Raw genomic sequence first — 23,236 nt, forward strand, 5'->3', positions numbered from 1 at the left:
GTAAATCCCATGGAAAAGCAGACATTGACATTTTGTTCTAACTTGATTTGAGGCTAGCCCCAAAATTACAATGATGAAACTTTCATTCTTCCATTCATTCAGCCATCATTCATATATTTTTGAACATTGACTATGTATCTGACACTGTTCGGTTCACTCAGAATATAAGGGATACAGCAGTTAGCAAAGTAGAAAAGATACCTGATCTCATTTGAAATATACAACTAAAAAAATTATATAATTTTAGGAGGTAATAAGTATATGGATAATAGAACATGGTGATGGGAACAAGGAATTTGCAGGAACTACATCTTAAATAGGGTGGTCAGGGTAGACCACACTGAGAAGATGCCATATAAAGAACCCTGAAGCGGTAAGGGGTAAGCAACGCCAGCATCTGGATGATGTGTTAATAATGACTCTATTGTCTTAAAGAGATGAACAGGAAAAGAAGCAAGAGCACTGGTTCCCAACTCCAATCTGCAGCAGCAGAATTCTCTGGAGAATGTTATAAAAGATACAGATTCCTAAATTCTCTGATGAAGCAGCATTCTGGTTCACTGGTAAGATTTAAGTAAAGACTTCAAGCAAAGAGCAGTGTCAGAGTTTAGGAAATGAAGGTGCTTCATCCAAAACCCACCACAACCCCCCTTTATCAAGCAAGCAGGCAGAATGAAAAGGAACAAGCCTTCCAAGAGTCAGATGGGGCCTGGGTTCACAATTTTAGTTCTTGCCTTTACTAGCTCTAGGATCTTGAACAAGCTCTGCCCCCTCTGTGAGAATGTACACTTAAACCTGCAATTGCTCAGAGAGGACAAACATGCAGCCCACTCAGTGTCTGATCCCTCCCATTCTTCCTTCCCATCTCCTTCCTGAACCCCACAGCTCTGTTTCTTAAGGATGCCCTAGTGGAGCTAATAAGCACGTGCTATCTCTAGATTCTAAAAGCTAAATTTTAAAACTACCAGTGGTTACTAATAAAATGCTGAATTCAAAGGAAAAGGTGTTTAGTGGAAAAGTTAAAATGTCATATCATAAGGCAGCTATTCTAAGTCAAAGAAGCACAAGGTGCAACCTGGTAGCTACTCAATACACAGAAGCCAAAATAGAGAAGTAAGATTTGAAAATTATGATTACCCCAAGCTTCGGCATGTTGGATCGCTTCAGCCGACCTATCTTGGACCAGAAAGGAACTTTGCACACATTAATTCTCTGCAGTAGCACTTCCAGTTCAAAACCATAAATATTATGACCCTAGTCAGAAAAAGAAGGCAGCCAATAACATTATAAGAAACACAAATTAAAGGATTTATCATCATAATGCATAGAATTTCTCTGCCCTTTCTTTTTCTGGTCTCTAATTGAAGGCATCATGAGCTTACCTCCGACTGGGGTCCTTTCTTCTTCAGGAATTTATTCATCAGCAGCATTCATTAGCCTTGACATTAACAAGGCTGCTAAGCAGATTGCTGGAATAAACTTTATTTTATTCTAATTGATGCCAGGTTCATATGATGTCTTTTAATTTGCAACTTACACCTCACAGTCTCTCAGAAAAATGCAAATTTTAATGTCCCATACTTTTCAGGTCATCAGTAGAAGCTGTATTCAAATAATTTCATTTTACTTCCTTAACAACCAAGAACCCAGCTATGTTGTATGACAGTTTACATACACTTCTTAGAAAACTCGGGAAGTACATCCAGTTTCTTCTTAAAGAACTGAGTTCAAACACAACTGATTTTGACTTTTAATCAACATGCAACAAAATAAACAGATATCACTCCATAGTTCAAATAAGAAACTTGTTAAAAACACTGAAACAAAACTATCCTGAGTAAAAAAAAAAAACTCAAAAAGATAACCATATTTTCCAAGTCTGTACTAATAATTTCCATCATGTGAATTATGCTTATTCTAGAATAGGAAAGACAAGAGATCTATTCAAGAAAATTAGAGATACCAAGGGAATATTTCATACAAACTTGGGATCAATAAAGGACAGAAATGGTATGGACCTAACAGAAGCAAAAGATATTAAGAAGAGGTGGAAAGAATACACAGAAGAACTGTACAAAAAAGATCTTCACGACCCAGATAATCACGATGGTGTGATCACTCACCTAGACCCAGACATCCTGGAGTTTGAAGTCAAGTAGGCCTTAGGAAGTATCACTACTAACAAAGCTACTGGACGTGATGGAATTCCAGTTGAGCTATTTCAAATCCTAAAAGATGATTCTGTGAAGGTGCTGCACCCAATATGTCAGCAAATTTGGAAAACTCAGCAGTGGCCCCAGGACTGGAAAAGGTCAGTTTTCATTCCAATCCCAAAGGCAATGCCAAAGAATGCTCAAACTACCACACAATTGCACTCATCTCACACGCTAGTAAAGTAATGCTCAAAATTCTCCAAGCCAGGCTTCAGCAAAACGTGAACAGTGAATTTCCAGATGTTCAAGCTGGTTTTAGAAAAGGCAGAGGAACCAGAGATCAAATTGCCAACGTGCACTGGATCATCGAAAAAGCAAGAGTTTCAGAAAAACATCTATTTCTGCTTCATTGACTATGCCAAAGCCTTTGACTGTGTGGATCACAATAAACTGTGGATACCAGACCACCTGATCTGCCTCTTGAGAAACTTGTATGCAGGTCAGGAAGCAACAGTTAGAACTGGACATGGAACAACAGACTGGTTCCAAATAGGAAAAGGAGTTCGTCAAGGCTGTATATTGTCACCCTGCTTATTTAACTTATATGCAGAGTACATCATGAGAAACGCTGGGCTGGAAGAAGCACAAGCTGGAATCCAGATTGCCGGGAGAAATATCAATAACCTCAGATATGCAGATGACACCACCCTTATAGCAGAAAGTGAAGAACTAAAGAGCCTTTTAATGAAAGTGAAAGAGGAGAGTGAAAAAGTTGGCTTAAAACTCAACATTCTAAAAACTAAGATCATGGCATCTGGTCCCATCACTTCATGGCAAACAGATGGGGAAACAGTGGAAACAGTGGCTGACTTTAGTTTTGGGGGCTCCAAAATCACTGCAGATGGTGACTGCAGCCATGAAATTAAAAGATGCTTACTCCTTGGAAGGAAAGTTATGACCAACCTAGACAGCATATTAAAAAGCAGAGCCATTACTTTGTCAACAGTATGGATGTGAGAGTTGGACTATAAAGAAGCTGAGCGCTAATGCTTTTGAACTGTGGTGTTGGAGAAGACTCTTGAGAGTCCCTTGGACTGCAAGGAGATCCAACCAATCGATCCCAAAGGAAATCAGTCCTGGGTGTTCATTGGAAGGACTGATGTTGAGGCTGAAACTCCAATATTTTGGCCACCTCATGCAAAGAGCTGACTCATTTGAAAAGACCTGATTTGGGAAAGATTGAAGGTAGGAGGAGAATGGGACGACAGAGGATGAGATGGTTAGATGGCATCACTGACTCAATGGACATGAGTTTGGGTAAACTCCAGGAGTTGGTGATGGACAGGGAGGCCTGGCGTGCTGCAGTTCATGGGGTTGGAAAGAGTCGGACATGACTGAGTGACTGAACTGAACTAGCAAAATAAACTATATGAAGTTTAAAATCAACTAATAAACAGATTTACTTGTTATTAATTTTAATTAAAGATACATACCACTATATTGATGGTAAGTTTGTCTATTAAACTCAGAGACCCAAAGGACATTAGCAAGTCTCATTTCCAAATTCTCATGCCTGGGATTAGGGACTCAAACCCATGTTAGGATTCTTTCATTCTGGTTCAGATTTCTCACAGTCTTTGCTCTAACACCCTAAGGTAGGCCAGCTACCCCTAGATGCCATGATATCTCCTTGGGGCCCAAGAGGGAGAATGCTAGTAGACTGGATGTAGGCCTGGTGCTTTGCCAGAGGACAGCAGGAGGGCACTGTGGACAGAATCTTCCTAGCGCTTTCAAGATGGGTCTTGAAAGATTGTTAGGGAAGCGGGTACAGAGACACTGGTAACAACCTATAGGCTCTTGGTACTTCATCCAGAAAGGGGTTCAAGAACAAAAATGAACACAGAAACGTATGGCAAACATTTTTCACAAGGCTTCCATGTAACTAAATTACTGCTATTACACTTAAAATACAGGAATTTATATTACTTCCCTCCAAAAATCCCAAAAGCATGGTATAATTAGACTGCTCTATTAACCCAAGACAAAAGGCAGAACTCCTATCGAGGCATCTACAACCTAAGTCCTAAAACCTGTGTTTAGAGGAAACAAAGCACGATGTTGTTTTAGGACTCTTTGGAACTGGGGCAAAGAACTTAATGAATTATTTTATGACCTCTTATTATTTAGTAGGAGTATATTCGTCATCAAGATAAAAAAAGACTCCTAGCCATGATCTCTCAAAAGAATATGTCACAGAGACCCACTGGGCTCATAAAATTAAAACACTTAAATTTTGGGGATATGCACTAAACCAAAGGAATTCACTCCTGTGACCACTATACAGCTGGGCCTCTATGCCAAAATTTTGAAGCTATTAACAGTTGACATGAGTTTACTTTTCTTCCAGGCAGCTCTCTAACTGCAAGTAACAGGAGTATCCTAAACTCCAAGAGTAATTCATGAGTTGTTTTTCTATTAGAGGGGAGAAAAACTATCCTGTAGTGGGCTGGGGTTTTTCTCCTTTCTGTTAGCAGAAAGTAGATGAATTCCTACCAGTTTACAAGGTCATTTCACTCTGAAAAGACTCTGTTGCTCAAAAAGTACCAATCAAGGCACACTGAAAAGAACTAAAGAATCAAGAGCTTCACCAAGACATGATCAAAGATCTACTTACCACAATGATATCAGGATCAATTTTGTGAACTTTTGCAAGGAAAAAACCTAGCAGTGTTCTTTCCGTGGCAGCAACCTCAACCTTCACATTCTGTTAGAGAAAAACATACCAGTCACTTATCTTTACTCTCAAATACTATTCCCTGGCTTCCTGCTTAAGCACGGTTAAGATTGCTTAGGGTTTAAAAAAAAAACAAAACATGCATTTCAAAGCAAAATGCAGCAATGAAATTCCTGATTCTAGATTTCACAGTAATACTTGCACAAAAATCTCTGAGGAGCTCATTAGGCTAATAAGCCTGTGAATGAAGCAAGATTTTAAGTACTGAGCACTATCAAGTGCAGAAATGTCCCTCCACAGGGACATGCTTGTGCATCTGGACACGTTTTATAGCCTCAGAATCAGAGAACCTATCAAAAACATTATTTACTTTCCTATATAATTCCTGGTAGACTTTGCTATTTATGTATTTACCACATAAAGAGATCCCAAGGACTGTAGAAACTAATCCCAAATAGCAGTATAAAAACCCATAAATAAGAAACTAGACTAAAAACAAACATACATGTAAGAACTATAAGCATCATAAGTATAAATAAAACCTAGCTACACACAAAAGGCTTCCACAACTGAACAGAAATCAGGTATTCAAAAGATGTACTTTATTAAGACTCTTAAAATTAAGTTGCTGGCTATGTTTACTACAACCAGCTCAGCTAAAAAAATGTCAGTTTGACTCTAATGGAATTTTCCTAGATCATTTTACTTACTAATTCAGGGCACTTTACAAATAACAGCCTGATCCAATAGTACCCCCCGACTACTGGACTTCTCAAACCAATTTTAAGTAAGTGGAACCCAGTAAGGTTGCTATTAATTTTGTCAAGTGAAGACATTAAAAAAACAAAAATAACCTACAAATTTACCAACAGAGGCATTTCATAAAGGAAAAAACATCCTCTCCAAAAATGAAATTCTTTGTATTGAATACATTTACTTTTATGAAGTCTGACAGACTTTATTTTTTGGGGCTCCAAAATCACTGCAGATGGTGACTGCAGCCATGAAATTAAAAGACGCTTACTCCTTGGAAGAAAAGTTATAACCAACCTAGACAGCATATTAAAAAGCAGAGACATTACTTTGCCAACAAAGGTCCATCTAGTCAAAGCTATGGTTTTTTCAGTAGTCATATATGGATGTGAGAGTTGGACTATAAAGAAAGCTGAGCACTGAAGAATTGATGCTTTTGAACTGTGGTGTTGGAGGAGATTCTTCAAAGTCCCTTGGACTGCAAGGAGATCCAACCAGTCCATCCTAAAGGAAATCAGTCCTGAATATTCATTGGAAGGATTGATGCTGAAGCTGAAACTCCAATACTTGGGCCACCTGGTTGGAAGAACTGACTCATTTGAAAAGACCCTGATGCTGGGAAAGATTGAGGGCAGGAGGAGAAGGGGATGACAGAAGATGAGATGGTTGGATGGTATCACCGACTCAATGGACATGAGTTTGAGTAAACTCCAGGAATTGGTGATGGGCAGGGAGGCCTGGTGTGCTACAGTCCAGACACGACTGAGCAACTGAACTGAACTTTTATGAAAAACTCATATTATACTATTCCTCCCACCTCCACCATTTTATTAAGGATCCATGAAAACTTCATGGAGTATACTGGGAGCTTAGAGATCACTAATCAAATACAGCCATCCCACATCAACCTTCCCAATAAATGTCACCTTTAATATCCACAGCATCCTCAACTTCTCTTGACTTCCTTCCAGCTAGTGAGGTGAGGGTGAGAGGGTGGGGCAGGCTTTAACCAATACTTTACCCAAAACAGTAATCAAGTCATCATGAAATTTTGGAAAAGCTTCCAATTAAGCTATCTGAAGGAGGGTTTGAGACCCTCATCTATTAATAAGGTGTCAAATCCTATTATTTCCAGGAGGTGAAACATTTAAACACTGCTAAACATTTTTAATGGCTTAATGCCATAGTCCAATCTAACAAGAATAGGTCTAACAAATTAACACAGAAAACAGCTTATTTCTACTAATCCACAGCATTCTCTTCTTCTCTTTTTAAACAAATAGATATTTCATGTTTAAAAGGAATGAATGAGTTCTTTACCTTTTCTTTAACGCTTTCTTTGAAATCATATGGAAAAATGCAGTCCTTTGGTTTAGACACAACTGTAAAAAGGAAAAAAATAAAGATTCTAACACCTGTCTTCGTCCAATTTCAAGTACACATACACTGAATGTCTCTGAATGGAAACTGTCTTAATATAAATTCTCCTTAATGTCTAAAGAATCACCAAAACAAACTATCCTAAAACTCATATGGAATCACGTTAGACCTTGAATAGCCAAAGCAAACTTGAGAAAGAACAAAGCAGGAGGCACCACATACCTTGATTTCAAACTATATTACAAAGCTACAGTAATGAAAACAGTATGGTACAGGCATAAAAAGACATATAGAACAATGGACCAGAAAAGAGAGCCCAGAAATAAACTTAACATACTGCATAACATAGTCAATTAATTTATGACAAAGGAGCCAATTATACAATAGAGAAAGGACAATCTCTTCAAAAAAGTACATTGGGAAAACTGGACAGCCATATACAAAAGAATTAAAAACTGGACCACTACCTTATACCATACACAAAAAACTAACTCAAAATGGATTAAAAACCTGAATACAAGACCAGAAACCATGTAACTCCTAGAAGAAAACATAGGCAGTAAGCTCCTTGACATCAGTCTTAGCAATGACTTTTTGGATTTGACACCAAAACCAAAGGCACCAAAAGCAAAAATAAACAAGTAGGACTACACCAAGGTACAAAGTTCTACACATCAAAAGAAATCATCAACAAAATGCAAAGGCAACCCACTGAATGGGAAAAAATATTTGCAAATCATATATCTGATAAGGCATTAATATCCAAAATATATATTTTTAAAAATGCATATAACAACAAAAAAATAATCAAAAAATGGGCAGAAGAGCTGAACAGCCATTATATAGATGGACACCAGATACAGGAAAGGATACTCAACACCACAAATCATCAGAGAAATCCAAAACCACAATGAGATGTTACCCCACACCTGTTAGGAATGTTATTATCAAAAAGAGAGGAGATAACAAGTGTTGGAGAGGATGGAGAGAAAAGGAAATCCTTGTGCACAGTTGGTGGGAATGTAAACTGATGCAGTCACTGTGGAAAACAGTATGGAGTTTCCTCAAAAACGTAAAAACAGAACAACCATATAATCCAGCAATTCCACTTCTGAGTATTTATCTGAAAATAATGAAAACAGTGACTTGTCATTTGCAAGAACACAGATAGATCTAGAGAGCATTATGCTAAGAGAAATAAGACAGAGAAAAATAAATATATGATCTCACTTAAATGTAGATTCAAAAAACAAAAGAAAATGACAAAAATGAGCTCATAGATACAGAAAACAGACAGTGGTAGAGTCCGAGGGGGTTGCATGAAACAGGTGAAGGGTACAATTAGTTATAAACTAAATAAGCCCTGGGTATGCAATGTACAGCATGGTTTCTACAGTTAATAATCCTGGACAGTATATTTGAAAGTTGCTAAAAGAGAAAATCGCAGAAGTTCTCATCACCAAGGGAAAAAAATTCTAAGTACAGTGATGGACGTTAATGAGACTTATTGTAGTGATCATTTTGCTACATATACAAATATGGCATCATTATGTTGTACATCTGAAACTAATTCTACATGTCAGTTATACCTCAATTTTCTAAGTTTATAAAAGATTAAATCTTAAAAAAAAGAATAGACAAATACATAAGAGTATGATAAATTTAAAGTATGGGATTAATAAACTACCATGCATAAAACAGATCAACAACAAGGATTTACTGCATAACACAGAAAATTATGTCAAATATCTTATAATAACCTATAATAGAAAATAATCTGAAGAGATATATATATGTAAAAGTGAATCATCTTCTTATACACCTGAAATTAACACAATATGGTAAATCAACTATACTTCAATGTAAAAAAAAAATTTGCTTAGCAGTATAAACTAGTTACCCTTGAAAATATTTTTTTGAAGTTACTGACCAACAGCTGGAGAAAATACAAGAAAAACAAAAATTAAACCATTAGTAAACCAGCTTAAAATACATACCGCAGAAGTGTGACTGAAAGGGAGGCTGTGGGGGTGCTTTATCTAATGCAAAGCTGTGATGGACCAACGCTGACACAGCAATAATCTGCAGAGAAGAAAATTACTTATCAGACGCCTACTATGTCGTCTGCATTCTCACCAAAACCACCAAGAACATAAAAAGATATAGATTTTAATCCATAAGAATATTTTAACTTTTATTACGAAAGTACTTAAATAAAAAATTAAATAATAAAATCAACTCTCATATACTAACCATCCAGCTTAAATTATCAACTCATAAACAGCCCTACCCCACATTATTTTGAAGCAAAATCCATACCTATCACTTTATCCAGAAATAATTCAGCAGTTTCTCATATATGAATAAAATGTTTCTCTACCTCAGCACTGTGGACATTTTAGGCCAAATAATTCTTTGTTGTTGGGGCTGCTCTGTGCATTGTGGGAAATTTAGCTCCCCTGGCTGCCAACAGCATCACTCCCCACTCCCCAGTCTCCATGTTGTGACAATAAAAACTGTCCAAGATATGGCCAAAAGTCCCCTGGAGGGTTAAAACTGCACCCAGTTGACTGCCATTACTTTAAAAACGTTTTTTCATATGCAATACAATCATGCCAGCTAAGTCAATAAACAGTGATTCCTTGAAAGTGAAAATGAAGTCGCTCAATCACATTCAACTCTTCACGACCCCTTGGGACTGTAGTTCATGGAATTCTCTTGGCAAGAATACTGGAGTGGGTAGCCTTTCCCTTCTCCAGGGGATCTTCGCAACCCAGGGATCAAATCCAGGTCTCCCGCATTGCAGGTGGATCCTTTACCAGCTGAGCCACCAGGAAAACCCAAGAATACTGGAGTGGGTAGTTTATCCCTTCTCCAGGGAATCTTCCTGACCCAGGAACTGAAGTGGGCTCTCCTGCATTGCAGGTGGATTCTTTACTAACTGAGCTATCAGGGAAGCCCTGATTAAATATCCTGGCAGGATTCAAATTCTTGTGTCTTCCCAACTTTCTCAACGGTATTTATCAACATACTTTGCAACTGGTTGATATGTAATAAAACTGTCTCAGCCCAACTCCTCCCCATCTATTCAGTCCAGTTCAGTTCAGTTACACAGTCATGTCTGACTCTTTGCGACCCCATGAATCATAGCACGCCAAGCCTCCCTGTCCATCACCAACTCCCAGAGTTCACTCAAACTCATGTCCATCAAGTCAGTGATGCCATCCAGCCATCTCATCCTCTGTTGTCCCCTTCTCCTCCTGCCCCCAATCCCTCCCAGCATCAGGGTCTTTTCCAATGAGTCCACTCTTCGCATGAGGTGGCCAAAGCACTGGAGCTTCAGCTTCAGCATCAGTCCTTCCAATGAACACCCAGGATTCATCTCCTTTAGAATAGACTGGTTAGATCTCCTTGCAGTCCAGGGGACTCTCAAGAGTCTTCTCCAACACCACAGTTCAAAAGCATCAATTCTTCAGCGCTCAGCTTTCTTCACAGTCCAACTCTCACATCCATACATGACCACAGGAAAAACCATAGCCTTGACTAGACGGACCTTTGTTGGCAAAGTAATATCTCTGCTTTTGAATATGCTGTCTAGGTTGGTCATAACCTTCCTTCCAAAGAGTAAGCGTCTTTTAATTTCATGGCTGCAGTCACCATCTGCAGTGCTTTCGGAGTCCAAAAAAATAAAGTCTGACACTGTTTCCCCATCTATTTCCCATGAAGTGATGGGACCAGATGCCATGATCTTAGTTTTTAGAATGTTGAGTTTCAAGCCAACTTTTTCACTCTCTTTCACTTTCATCAAGAGGCTATTTAGTTCTTCACTTTCTACCATAAGGGTGGTGTCATCTGCATAGCTGAGGTTATTGATATTTCTCCCGGCAATCTGGATTCCAGCTTGTGCTTCTTCCAGCCCAGCGTTTCTCATGATGTCCTCTGCATATAAGTTAAATAAGCAGGGTGACAATATACAGCCTTGACGAACTCCTTTTCCTATTTGGAACCAGTCTGTTGTTCCATGTCCAGTTCTAATTGTTGCTTCCTGACCTGCATACAGGTTTCTCAAGAGGCAGGTCAGGTTGTCTGGTATGCCCATCTCTTTCAGAATTTTCCACAGTTTATGGTGATCCACACAGTCAAAGGCTTTGGCATAGTCAATAAAGCAGAAATAGATGTTTTTCTGGAACTCTCTTGCTTTTTTGATGATCCAGCAGATGTTGGCAATTTGATCTCCGGTTCCTCTGCCTTTTCTAAAACCAGCTTGAACATCTGGAAGTTCACAGTTCACATATTGCTGAAGCCTGGCTTGGAGAATTTTGAGCATTACTTTACTAGTGTGTGAGATGAGTGCAATTGTGTGGTAGTTTGAGCATTCTTTGGCATTGCCTTTCTTTGGGATTGGAATGAAAACTGACCTTTTCCAGTCCTGTGGCCACTGCTGAGTTTTCCAAATTTGCTGGCATATTGAGTGCAGCACTTTCACAGCATCATCTTTCAGGATTTGGAATAGCTCCACTGGAATGCCATCACCTCCACTAGCTTTGTTCATAGTGATGCTTTCTAAGGTCCACTTGACTTCACATTCCAGGATGTCTGGCTCTAGGTGAGTGAACACACCATCGTGATTATCTGGGTCGTGAAGATCTTTTCTGTACAGTTCTTCTGTGTATTCTTGCCACCTCTTCTTAAAATCTTCTGCTTCTATTAATTCTCTATTGTTGAAGAAACTGGGTTGCTTTATCCCATAGTGTCCCTCATTATAAATTCTGCTGCTTGTATCCCAAGAATGTCATTTAACATGTTCCTGTTTCTGTACTGCCTGTATATTCATATTTATATTTGAAGGCTTAATCAAAACCTGATTCAATTTTTGGCAAGAATTCTTTGGAGTTGCTACTGATCATCATGGACTAAACTACCATCACCACCACTAATTATCACGTCATGTCTAATTACCTCTATTCTAGTGATATTAGCAGCCTCTGGAAATCAAACCTAGATCATTTATCTCATTATGGATTGCAAAGTAGCTAGATGCAATTCTTCCTTCATCATTTACTAACTGGAAAGCTACAAAGTTAAACCTCCCTCCACTGATCATTTGGTTACCTGAGGTACAATGTACGTTCAAAAAAGTCAAGATAAATGTTTGATTCAATTCATTTACCAGTTTTCAAAATAATGAGTTGGTTCCCTAGCTTACTTCACAGTGTAGTCCTGTGTTTACAGTATCATTATGAAGTCATGTGTTTCAATCTGTTGCAGTTATACATGTTCAAATTGCTCCATCTTTGACATAGGAAACTATTCAAGTTGTTTCCTGAGTCCTTCTGATATACCTTCAGTAGATTTTAATAATGTCCATGCCTCCTGGTATAACAAGACGTTCCAGGCTTACCTTGGACAATTACTGCCCTGAATCAGCTACTTCTTCACAAAACCCCATTTCCTTTCTTGGGAAATGGTATTTAGAAACCTCACTCTGGACGAAGGATCTTTTTAAACTAATTAAACTTTCCTCTAACACTTTAACTATTAACTATCTACTATATCAACTATTATTAAAAGTTCAAATCACATACAAAAGGAAAAAACACTGCCAAAATCCTGCTGTTAAAAAAGATCCCTATCAATGCCAACAGGATTTACAAGCAAACATAAAGAAGTTCCCACTGACCAAAGACAGACAATTTAAGCAGCAAATAAAAAAAATTATTGATTGCAACAGATTGAAATATATTAAGTATATTTAAAGTCCATGAGTTTATAATGATATTTCATAAAAGAGGAAGCAAAAATAAGTAACAAAAAATTTATAAAAATAAGTAACTTAAAAAGCAGAAACATCACTTTGCTAACACAGGTCCACATAGTCAAAGCTATGATTTTTCCCGTAGTCACGTACAGATGTGAGAGCTGGACAGTAAAGAAGTCTGAGGGCCAAAGAACTGATGCCTTTGAATTGTAGTGTCAGATAAGACTCTTGAGAGTCCCTTGGACTACAAGGAGATCAAACCAGTCAATCCTAAAGGAAATCAACCCTGAATGTTCATGGAAGGACTGATTCTGAAGCTGAAGCTCCAATACTTTGGCCACCAGATGTGAAGAGCCCACTCACTGGAGAAGACCCTGATGTTGGGAAAGATTGAGAGCAGGAGGAAAAGGGGACGACAGGGGATGAGATGGTTGGATGACATCACCGACTCAACGGATATGAGTTTGAGTAAACTCCAGAAGATAGCAGAGGACAGAGAAGCCTGGAGTGCTGCAGTCCATGGGATTGCAAAGAGTTGGACACGACTTAGCAACTGAACAACAACAACAACAAATAGTATTCTATAAAAAAGTGTGCATGTTCTGAGGGATGCATACCAAAGTATACAAGGGTAAAATGATCAGTGTCTGAGATTAGCTTTAAAATACTTCAGGAGGAAAAAAAAGAAGGGGGGTGATAAACAAGTGTGACAAAATCTTGCTAACTGGTGAATATGAGTGACGGGTACAGAGGAGTTGATTATATTATTCTATATCCATGTGGAGTTCTCCAAAATAAAAAAAAAATTAAAAAACAAAGTCAGTCCAGCAATTTAAGTCTTTTGGGGAAAAAAGCTCCAACATCAGATAAATTCAATTCATTCTTCAAAATGGAGTTTGGCAGTGAATTAGTATTCTTTCCCTTCCACAAAAAACAACCTTCCCTTACAGAGGAACTGTACAATTTCAAGAAGCATCGTACCCCAAGCCTAGGTACAAAATCTGCCCTATTTCTTTACCTCATTTTCATGTGTCTTTGCATTCTGCATTGTCTTCATGCTCAAAGACATGACCACAACTGGAGGAGGACCAACATCCTTAATTACGTTCACCAGGTCCGGTTTCAAGACCATTGCCTCAACTTTACACCAACTGATTGGCTGATTCAAGAGCTCTGAAAGAGAATAGATACAACAAATCAATAGCTATTTGCTGAAAAAGAAAAGCCATTATAATTCATCTGTAATTAACTGAGATGGTCTTCAATCCTACCTTCTACTAAGAAGGTCTTATAATAACAATAAACCACATTATTGGATTGTATACAAATCTTCGTGTGTGTATGTACACACATGTTCATTTTCCTGAGAAAAAAGTCCACAGCTTTATCAGACTTTTCAAAAAAATCCAAGACTCCAAAGAGGTTTATAAGAACAAAAACACTGCTTAGAGGAATCCAAAACAAAGTTTTAAGAAATTTATGAAGACAAAACAGAGTATCATAAATGCAAATACTGAAAAACACCAGGTAAGAGACCATACACACACTAGCCACACTGGGCAGTGAAATTTCGCTCCTTCAGAAGTAAGCAGTTCACCATATTGAACAGCTAGGTCATGTCAGCCAGGTCGGAAGGCCACAATGATAGCAACAGAATGAAGGACATGCCCGAATGTCTGTCTAGGTTAACTAAGGTCTCCCTCCCATTAAAATGTGAAGCATCAAAACAAGAGTGATTTCAAAAAAACCTCAAGGAAAATCTTAAAGAAACAAACATAAAAAATGAAGTGGTCACACTGAAATTAAGAGCCCAAGTCTTTAACATCTAAAAACCACATCTATCAGCAATTTACTGAGCATTCTGAAAGTAAATGTCTCCTTACGTGGATTTTTCACTTCAAGCCAACAAGGTCCTTTGATCTTTCTGTTCATTAAGAACAGTTCCAGGCTGGATGTGTTGGTCCCAAATACATGAGAAAAAGTTTCTCCTTTCAAATCCTGAGGAAGCTGTGGCATTTCAGCCTGAAAAAGGCAAAGAAAAAAAAAATCTTTTTTTTTTTTTTGCTTAAAACTATTACTTCACATTTTCCAAACTCTGTATTTGAAATAAACAAAAGCCTCTCTATGAACCACCGGAAGAAATCTCTTTGATATATATGAAATGTAATTTGCCACATATGAGATCCAAAACAATTCACAGCACAAAACAAAAACAAATCACAATGACAAAATAATGCATCTTGATGACACCCATTAGAAGAAAAATGGGCCAAGAAGCTCCCTAAAAAGAGGATTTCTGTCCAAAGCTGTATATGCCTTACTGACGAATAGCCAAATAAGTATAACTCCATTATAAGAACGAAAGCAAGGGAGTGAGAATCATTCAAAATGCTTCCATGGTGCTTTACAACACCACTGTCAGACAAATCTTAAGTTTCCCTTTTCCAACATCATGAGATCAAAACACTAGAACGGAAGTAAAGAGAGGTTAAAGTCCAGTTAATTAACAACCTGCAGCAGTGACCTTGTCTGTCACGGGAGCAAGAGCAGCACTACGGCAACACTACTGATGCTCTCCTCTCACCTCTTCACTGCTCAGACGGACACTTCAACAGACTAATGATGTTCAACTCCATCTTGTGCATTCGTTCCACTTGAAAAACAGTTGTGTCATTTCAACTTATCTTTTTACAAATGCATACTTGAAAGCTGAGAAAGCAATATAACCCATAGTCTACATATTTCAATTCATTTTAATTATTCATGACTATAAGTTCACTTAAGTGAACTGTGAGTTTGAAGAGCCCTGCCAGTGCTCCTAATTAAAAGCCAGCTGAAAACTCAAAAATAGGAAAATGCCATTTTCAACCCAAATCCATTCATTTTCTTTTTTTTATTTTATTTTTTTATTTTATTTTTAAACTTTACAATATTGTATTGGTTCTGCCATATATCGAAACATTTTCTTTATTTGACTTACCGAGTATCTAACTTCCAAGTACTCAGATTTCTCCGGAACATCAGGTATCTCAAAAGCATAGTTCTTTTCCACTACCTGGGTAAGTTGATAGTTAAAAATCATTAAGACAAAGAAACTTCAAAAATTAAATTGACAAGCATTAAATATACCAAAAAAAGCATCTTTCCCCACCTTTCATCTGGGATGAAAAATACCTAGTGACAAAATGTTTAAGACTTCTGTGGGACACTAGAGAATGTAGATATATTTGCATTCAAGAGAGGCAATGAAACATTAAAAATGTTTACAATGTTGATGCACTAAATCATTTGCTACTCTTTGATAAGCTTACTCCTTGGAAGAAAACTTATGACCAACCTAGATAGCATATTGAAAAGCAGAGACATTACTTTGCCAACAAAGGTCCGTCTAGTCAAGGCTATGGTTTTTCCTGTGGTCATGTATGGATGTGAGAGTTGGACTGTGAAGAAAGCTGAGCACCGAAGAATTGATGCTTTTGAACTGTGGTGTTGGAGAAGACTCTTGAGAGTCCCTTGGACTGCAAGGAGATCCAACCAGTCCGTCCTAAAGGAGATCAGTCCTGGGATTTCTTTGGAAGGAATGATGCTAAAGCGGAAACTCCAGTACTTTGGCCACCTCATGCGAAGAGTTGACTCATTGGAAAAGACTCTGATGCTGGGAGGGATTGGGGGCAGGAGGAGAAGGGGACAACAGGATGAGATGGCTGGATGGCATCACTGACTCGATGGACATGAGTTTGAGTGAACTCTGGGAGTTGGTGATGGACAGGGAGGCCTGGCGTGCTGCGATTCATGGGGTCGCAAAGAGTCTGACATGACTGAGCGACTGAACTGAACTGAACTGATACTAAGCAACTCCATCTTGCTAGAAAAATTAGTAATAAACATTATAATTACAGCATACCTGTACTGAATGCTTGCTATATACACCAAGGACTGATCCAATATCAATTAACTGACTTTACTCTTCCAACAGCTCTTGAAACAGGGCCCCATTTCTCAGGTGAAGAAAGAGGCCCAGAGAAGTCACTCAGCACTCGTCCAAGGTCACAGACCAGGATGTGGTAGAGCTAGCACTTAAAGCACCAGTCCCTACACTCTTCACCATTACATCACATTGCTTCTAGAACTTTAGAGAGACTTGATCCATCAGCCACAAGTCAAAGCTCAAATATTTCAGTTAGCCTCATCTTCAGCAACTCAATCCTCCCTTTATTACAAACACTGTTAATAGCCAGTGTCCTGAGGGAGTTACAGCCCTACAACTATGGCCAAAGGCATCAATATCTCACTACAATCAAGACAACTAACTAATCAATATGTATCACATGAACAGAAGAACTTTATCCTATCAGAAATAGCATCACAGTTCCTGACTTTTAAAGATTTAATCTTGTGACCAAGACAACTTAGTGATAAACCAATATAAACAAGATGAGAACAGTTTCTCCTCCATTTCAGAATAAGAAGACAAGATATGCTTCAAGTATTGGAAGCCATTACTTTACTACATGTTACCTTTTTATTCAAACTGATGAACATTATTTTCTACAGTTTAAAGAGAAAGACAAAACTGTTTTTATGCATCTATGTTAACATATTGGTTTTATATTGATATCTATGAAATTTCCATAAATCAGGAAACTAACAAACAACTAATACACAGAACTGAAAAAATTATCACCAAATACAAACCTTGGACTTGAATTTCATAATCTTATATTTTGCTGCTATTTTCTCATCAAATTCATCATAAACATCCTTCATGGTAACTGGAGTTCCACTTTCTTTCCCCGTATTTAGATCAACTTTCTGCTTTCCCATGGAGAGGGCAGGCAAGGGGAGGGGAAAAAAGCATCTGTAAATAAGATCTTCTTGACTACCAGAAACCCAGTCTAAATCAATTTTCATCTTTACCCACTCAAACATCTAACAGAACAAGGTGAATTCAAAGATACAAATAGACCCAAAAATATACTAAATCCAGTGCCCAATTCCTCCCAATGACATCACAAAAGCAAACCAGATATAAAGATGACCAATCCTACAAAATGGGAGAATAATGTTATAAATCTTGACCAAAATGCTTCACAGTTCAACTGAGATGGGGAGGGGCTGGGGCTGAGAGGGGAGTGTGGATGTTAAGGCCAAATAAAAAGGGTCAGCAAATGGAACTGACTCTGTTAAATGGCTGTGGAGTGAGTGAGTGAGTGAGTTAAGTCACTCAGTCATGTCCAACTCTTTTCGACCCATTCGACGGCTCCTCCGTCCATGGGATTCTCCAGGCAAGAATACTGGAGTGGGTTGTCATTTCCTTCTCCAGGGGATCTTCCTGACCCAGGGACCGAACCCAGGTCTCCCACATTGCAGGCAGACGCTTTAACCTCTGAGCCACCAAATGGTTGTGGAGGAAAGAGCAAAAGCATGAAAACTGGGCCAAATGTCATGTCCTATTTTAGAGCCATATATTCTCAACCCCGATAATTATGCAAACGGACAGTTGAGGGATAGACAGCTTTATATACTGAAACTCAGGCACTTTGATGCTCTAACAAGTTGAAAAACAGCATTTTACTCCATTTCCCCACTTTTCCAAATGTCTAATGGAGCTGCTGACTATCAGGGGGTCATAAGGCAGGCAATAAGAAAGGACCATAAAGGGACTTCCCTGGAGGTCCAGTGGCTAAGACTCCATCTCCCAATGCAGGGGGCCCGGGATTCAATCCCTGGTCAAGGAACTAGATCCCATATGCCACAACTAAGAACCAGGAGTATTTTTTAAAAAACAAAGGACCATCCAGGGTGTAGATAAGTCTCAGCCCTATCGAAGGACCAGGTTGGTGGCAGAAGATAGAATGAATGCACTTGGAATTTAAAGCTATATACTTAAGTGTTACCATTTCACGGGGAAGGAAACAGAGCGATCGCTCAATGTTTTTCACCATGACACAACAGCTCACGTGGGTTTCAGCAGATTCGATCCAGACCTTGCCAAACAGAAATACCACACCTGAAAGAATAAGTAAAAATCATGGAACAGTAAACATTTCAATTATATCACATTAAAGGGATGACATAAAAGCTCACTGAATGTGTCCACACATGTATGCTTTCATGTTAAGTCATTTTCTGCATCAAATTTGTATCCACTGCCCAATCTCAAAGACCAGTTCCTTTACTCAGTACCTATGCTGTATGGCAATATCACACCGGTAAAACCTGGGACCGCCGGGGCGACAGGGAATAGAGTGAGGATCTAACTTGGTGGAAACATTCACCCTAGAAGTAGGGAAACATCCCAGATAAATGCAGACAAGCCTCAGCTATCAGGGCGACATCCCAGGTATGAGTAGACACCCTGCGTCAGTGCAGAAACCCCTGGGGAATTAGAAAGACATGCCACCTCAATGCAGACACACCTCGAAAACTAGGGAGACATCCTAGATCAGTGTAGGGGGGAAAACATTTTCCCTAGAACAGGATTACCCAGATTAAGAGAAATCAAAAAAGCAAACTATTCTCCAACAAATCTCCTATTTAAACCTCTTGTGAAAACTCTGAGAATACTAAATTCCTTTTCAGCACTTGTACTTACCAACAAAAACTAGCATTTCTATGTAAGGATAACTATGTATGGTGTATCAGTAGTCTTCTGTACATAAAATTGTGTTTTGGAAAAACGTAACTGATCTCATATCTTATTCCATATAACAGTAAATATCTCAGAGCTCAACTATTATCTCCTAATTCACCCTTTCTACTTCATAGACTACCAAAGACATCTGGCTGGAAAGCATTTGTATTGTTCCTCTCTCTCCTATTTCAGTTTAACAAATGGTCTAGGAACCAAATCAGGAGACAAGCTCCTTTTGAGATCCCTAATTGATGTACACCACAAAATAGACCAAGCCTTTCTGGACATCAAGTCACTGTTCATCAAAACTAGCCATCAAAAAATGACTCTGCACTGCTATATTTAAAATGGATAACCAACAAGGACCTGCAGTACAGCACAGGGAACTCTGCTCAATGTTATATGGCAGCTTGGATGGGAGGAGTGTTTGGGGGAGAATGGGTACATGTATATGTATGGTTGAGTCCCTTCACTGTTCACCTGAAACTGTCACAACATTGTTTGTTAATTGGCTATACCTCAATACAAAATCAGAGAAGGCAATGGCACCCCACTCCAGGACTCTTGCCTGGAAAATCCCATGGATGGAGGAGCCTGGTGGGCTGCAGTCCATGGGGTCACGAAGAGTTGGACACAACTGAGAGACTTCACTTTCACTTTCAATATAAAATAAAAGGTTGGAAAAAAAGAAAGGACTCCAGAGATTTGACAGTCAACCTAAAAGATGGCCACTATGCAAAATCCTGGGCTCTGTGAATAATTAGACAGCAGCCATCATACACAGCCATTCAACAGGGCCACTTGCCTGAGACACTAAGAAAATTCTGGCACAAGCAAAGGCTACTGTTCACAAGGCCAATTACTCCAGTTTCACAAGATAGTTCATCAGTGCTTCCTTTTGTCACATGTTCTAGTAGAAATAAGACCATCTAAGAATTCTCATTTCTCCAGATGATTAAAATTCTTAGAAGAGTTGTGTAATTTTCAGCTGGGGTAAAAGAGGTGGGGGTGGGGGGAAGATAGGGGAGAGGGAAGGGAGGACTGTGGGGATGATTAAAAAAGAAAAAAGTCACAGTAGCTCAGAAAATTAAAAGTCATCCTCACAACAGTTAGAGACGAAAAAACAAAATTCTATGCAAAGAAAAATAAAGACCCTAATATTGAATTCAAAGATTCAAATAGCTCATTTTACAGTCAAACTAATATCACACTTCATGCAACACATTTGACACTGTTTATGCCTCATTTGCCACAAAAAGATCATGGTAAACAAAGATTACATTCCCCTTAAAGTTACTAGCTGAAGCCAGGTGCAGTCAGGATTATTCAACCTTGAAAAAGTCATAATGAAGACAGGATATCTTCCCATATGCAAAGAGTAAGATTCTTTTCATAATTATGGAGCATTCAGCAACAACTGACTGACTTAGAATCTGTAAGAAAGTGAGAAACAATAACAGGGTCTTTGGGAGTACTTCGTTTTTATTAGCAGCATTGATTTCAGCAAGGCTCAGTGATCATTACCTGCTATCAAGATGAAACTGTTCAACCCTCTAAGATTACAGGACTTTTTTTTTTTTTTAAGCCATCTTATTTAACCCGTTGGCATCAATCACAGAGGACAAAACTTCAGAAGCACCATGGAATCACAGAGTGGATTGCGGGTGCCAAGCTGAGCCCTCTGCAACTGAGCCCTCTCCACTTTATCTTTTGGAGCCTCAGCTTCCTCTGCTTTAAGTGTATAACTAGAGATGATGATCTCTGACACCTTTTGCAGCACTAGAAATCTCCTTTTAACCTAGCAATAAGAAGACAGGCCAATAACAGACTGATACCTCTTTCAACTGCGAAGTATTTCCCAATAGTGGTTGAAAAGGCGCATCCATGACTATGGTTGGGGTATGATGGGGGTCACAGAAGGGGCTCTTAGGCCAGTTTGGAGGACTAGGAAAATTCCAGGAGACAATACTGGGGGTGGGGGGAGTCAGGTGAGGAAGGAAAGGGATATGGTATAAAGAGCAGCAAGTACAGACTATTCTAGGACACAGAAGTCCCACAGAGCAGGCAAGAGAAGCCTTGTTAAGGAATTTGGACTGTAAGTTGCATGCAGCAGCCACTGTGGGTTTTCTGTACTGAAGAGCTGACGTCCGAAGCCATCATTCAGGTTGCCATGTGAGGGATGACAGCTGAGGAATCAATGAAGAGGTTGGTGTTGGGAGCAGGAAGGGCTCAAAGGTGGGAGTTTTGAGAAGATAGCTTGTCTAGTTTAGGAGGAGAAAATGAGTAGACTTGGTGAGGAAAGTGAGGAGGGGAGGGGACTCAAGGCGGGCTCTCAGATTTCTGGTTTTGATGGGACCATGAATCAAGTCAGGGAATAAAATCCTGCAAGGAATGGATACAGTAAGGCACAGGGGGGTGGCTCCGGGATGGGTAGGCCCACCATTCATCCAATTCCAGAGCACTGGCTATGAGGCTGTGCTTCAGGGAGGTCCCTAGAAGCTGTACAATAGAGCCATCCTGGGTTTAATTTCCAAAGCCTCGTGAAATCACACTTGCCAGCCCACCTGGCACCAGCAAGTTACAAAACAGTCAAAGAGGTAAGAGCATCTAACCAGATGGTCTTGCCCTAGAGCTTTAGATGAGATACCATTTCTAAGACTACTGACATCTTCACCTGAGCAGCGAACACATGGCAGTTTGCTACTCAAGCAGCTGTGCCAGTTTCAGCACTTTGATAAGTGGAGCATATTAATACTGCCGCCTCCCAAGAGACCAGTACCATTTTCCCAGTGCAAGCCAATCCCTGAGTATCTCGGTGGTAAATCTGGCTCCAAGTCTGAGAGTTTAATACTTAGTCCTCAAGAAACCATTTGGAAAGATTCAGTTTGTACCTGCCCTTCGATTCAGATATGGATCTGAATAAAGGCAACTGTTTAAGGGTGTATACTGTCTTTTTTCTGAATCTGACATGCCTTGTCCTGCCTGGCCCCACAGTGCAGAAGGGCTCAAATAGCACAGAGGAAACGGGAGCCCTCCTGGCTCTCTGTGAGGAGGACCTACAACTTAGCCTTGATTCCTCCTTTCTCTCAAACGCCACATCCATCCATCATCGAGTTCATGTCAAAGTACAAGTAAAAAGAACTGACTTCTCTCCTTCTCCACACCTGCCCGAGATAGACTGAGCTTCAGGTTTTCTACACTCCCTACTCTGGCCCTGGCCACATCCACACACGTGCAGGCTTTTCTCCATATAAACCACATGGTTCCTGTTCAAATGTAAACCCAATCATGGCCCCACTCTACCCTCACCCCTGCACCCCACACTGAAAATCCTCCCCTGCCTTGCCACTGTTCTTAAAGTAAGGTCTCAACGCCTCAGCGCAGCTTTCAAGGTCCCTCACCGTCCAGCCTTTGCCTTTTCTCCAACTTGATTTCCAACCAATCTTGTCATCTGACTACTCTGCTACAACCACTCAGGTCTCCTCCTTTCTCTCCCCGGGCCTCTGCACTTCTGGGTTCCTCAGGCTGAAATACTCTTTCCTCAGCTCTGAACATACCTCAAAACCCAGCCCAATGGTCATTTCCTCAGATAGGCCTTCCCTGGTCACCCCCCAAATAACTGCCTTTACCCCACTAGAATGAAAGCTCCACCAGGACAGGGAATTTGCCCAGCTTGTTCACCCCATCTCAGGGCCTGGCATGTGGCAGGTGTTCACACTGCTGAAGGAACCAATTAGTGATTGATTCCACTTTAAGTGCATTCCAATATGTTCAGATACATCGATGGTGAATTCCAAGCACACACTGCAAAACTACAAATAACC

General features: G+C 39.5%; 1 protein-coding gene across 6 annotated transcripts in view; it reads right to left on the reverse strand.

Moving 5' to 3' along the window:
- The window catches only part of POLA1 (DNA polymerase alpha 1, catalytic subunit), a 295,311-nt gene that overhangs the window by 255,229 nt on the left and 16,846 nt on the right, over window positions 1-23,236 (reverse strand). For 5 of the 6 annotated variants that reach the window (XM_061407812.1, XM_061407816.1, XM_061407815.1 and 2 more), the window contains exons 11-19: window positions 18,676-18,788; window positions 17,474-17,590; window positions 15,759-15,833; window positions 14,662-14,800; window positions 13,797-13,951; window positions 9,018-9,102; window positions 6,961-7,022; window positions 4,828-4,917; window positions 1,138-1,254 (exon numbers count right to left, since the gene is read on the reverse strand). In XM_061407812.1, coding sequence (XP_061263796.1) covers window positions 1,138-1,254; window positions 4,828-4,917; window positions 6,961-7,022; window positions 9,018-9,102; window positions 13,797-13,951; window positions 14,662-14,800; window positions 15,759-15,833; window positions 17,474-17,590; window positions 18,676-18,788 — 953 coding nt within the window. The remainder of the gene's footprint in view (window positions 1-1,137; window positions 1,255-4,827; window positions 4,918-6,960; window positions 7,023-9,017; window positions 9,103-13,796; window positions 13,952-14,661; window positions 14,801-15,758; window positions 15,834-17,473; window positions 17,591-18,675; window positions 18,789-23,236) is intronic. The other variant, XM_061407813.1, reaches the window with a different exon arrangement.

This window comes from Bos javanicus, chromosome X (assembly GCF_032452875.1).
Source record: "Bos javanicus breed banteng chromosome X, ARS-OSU_banteng_1.0, whole genome shotgun sequence".
Taxonomy (NCBI): Eukaryota; Metazoa; Chordata; class Mammalia; order Artiodactyla; family Bovidae; genus Bos; species Bos javanicus.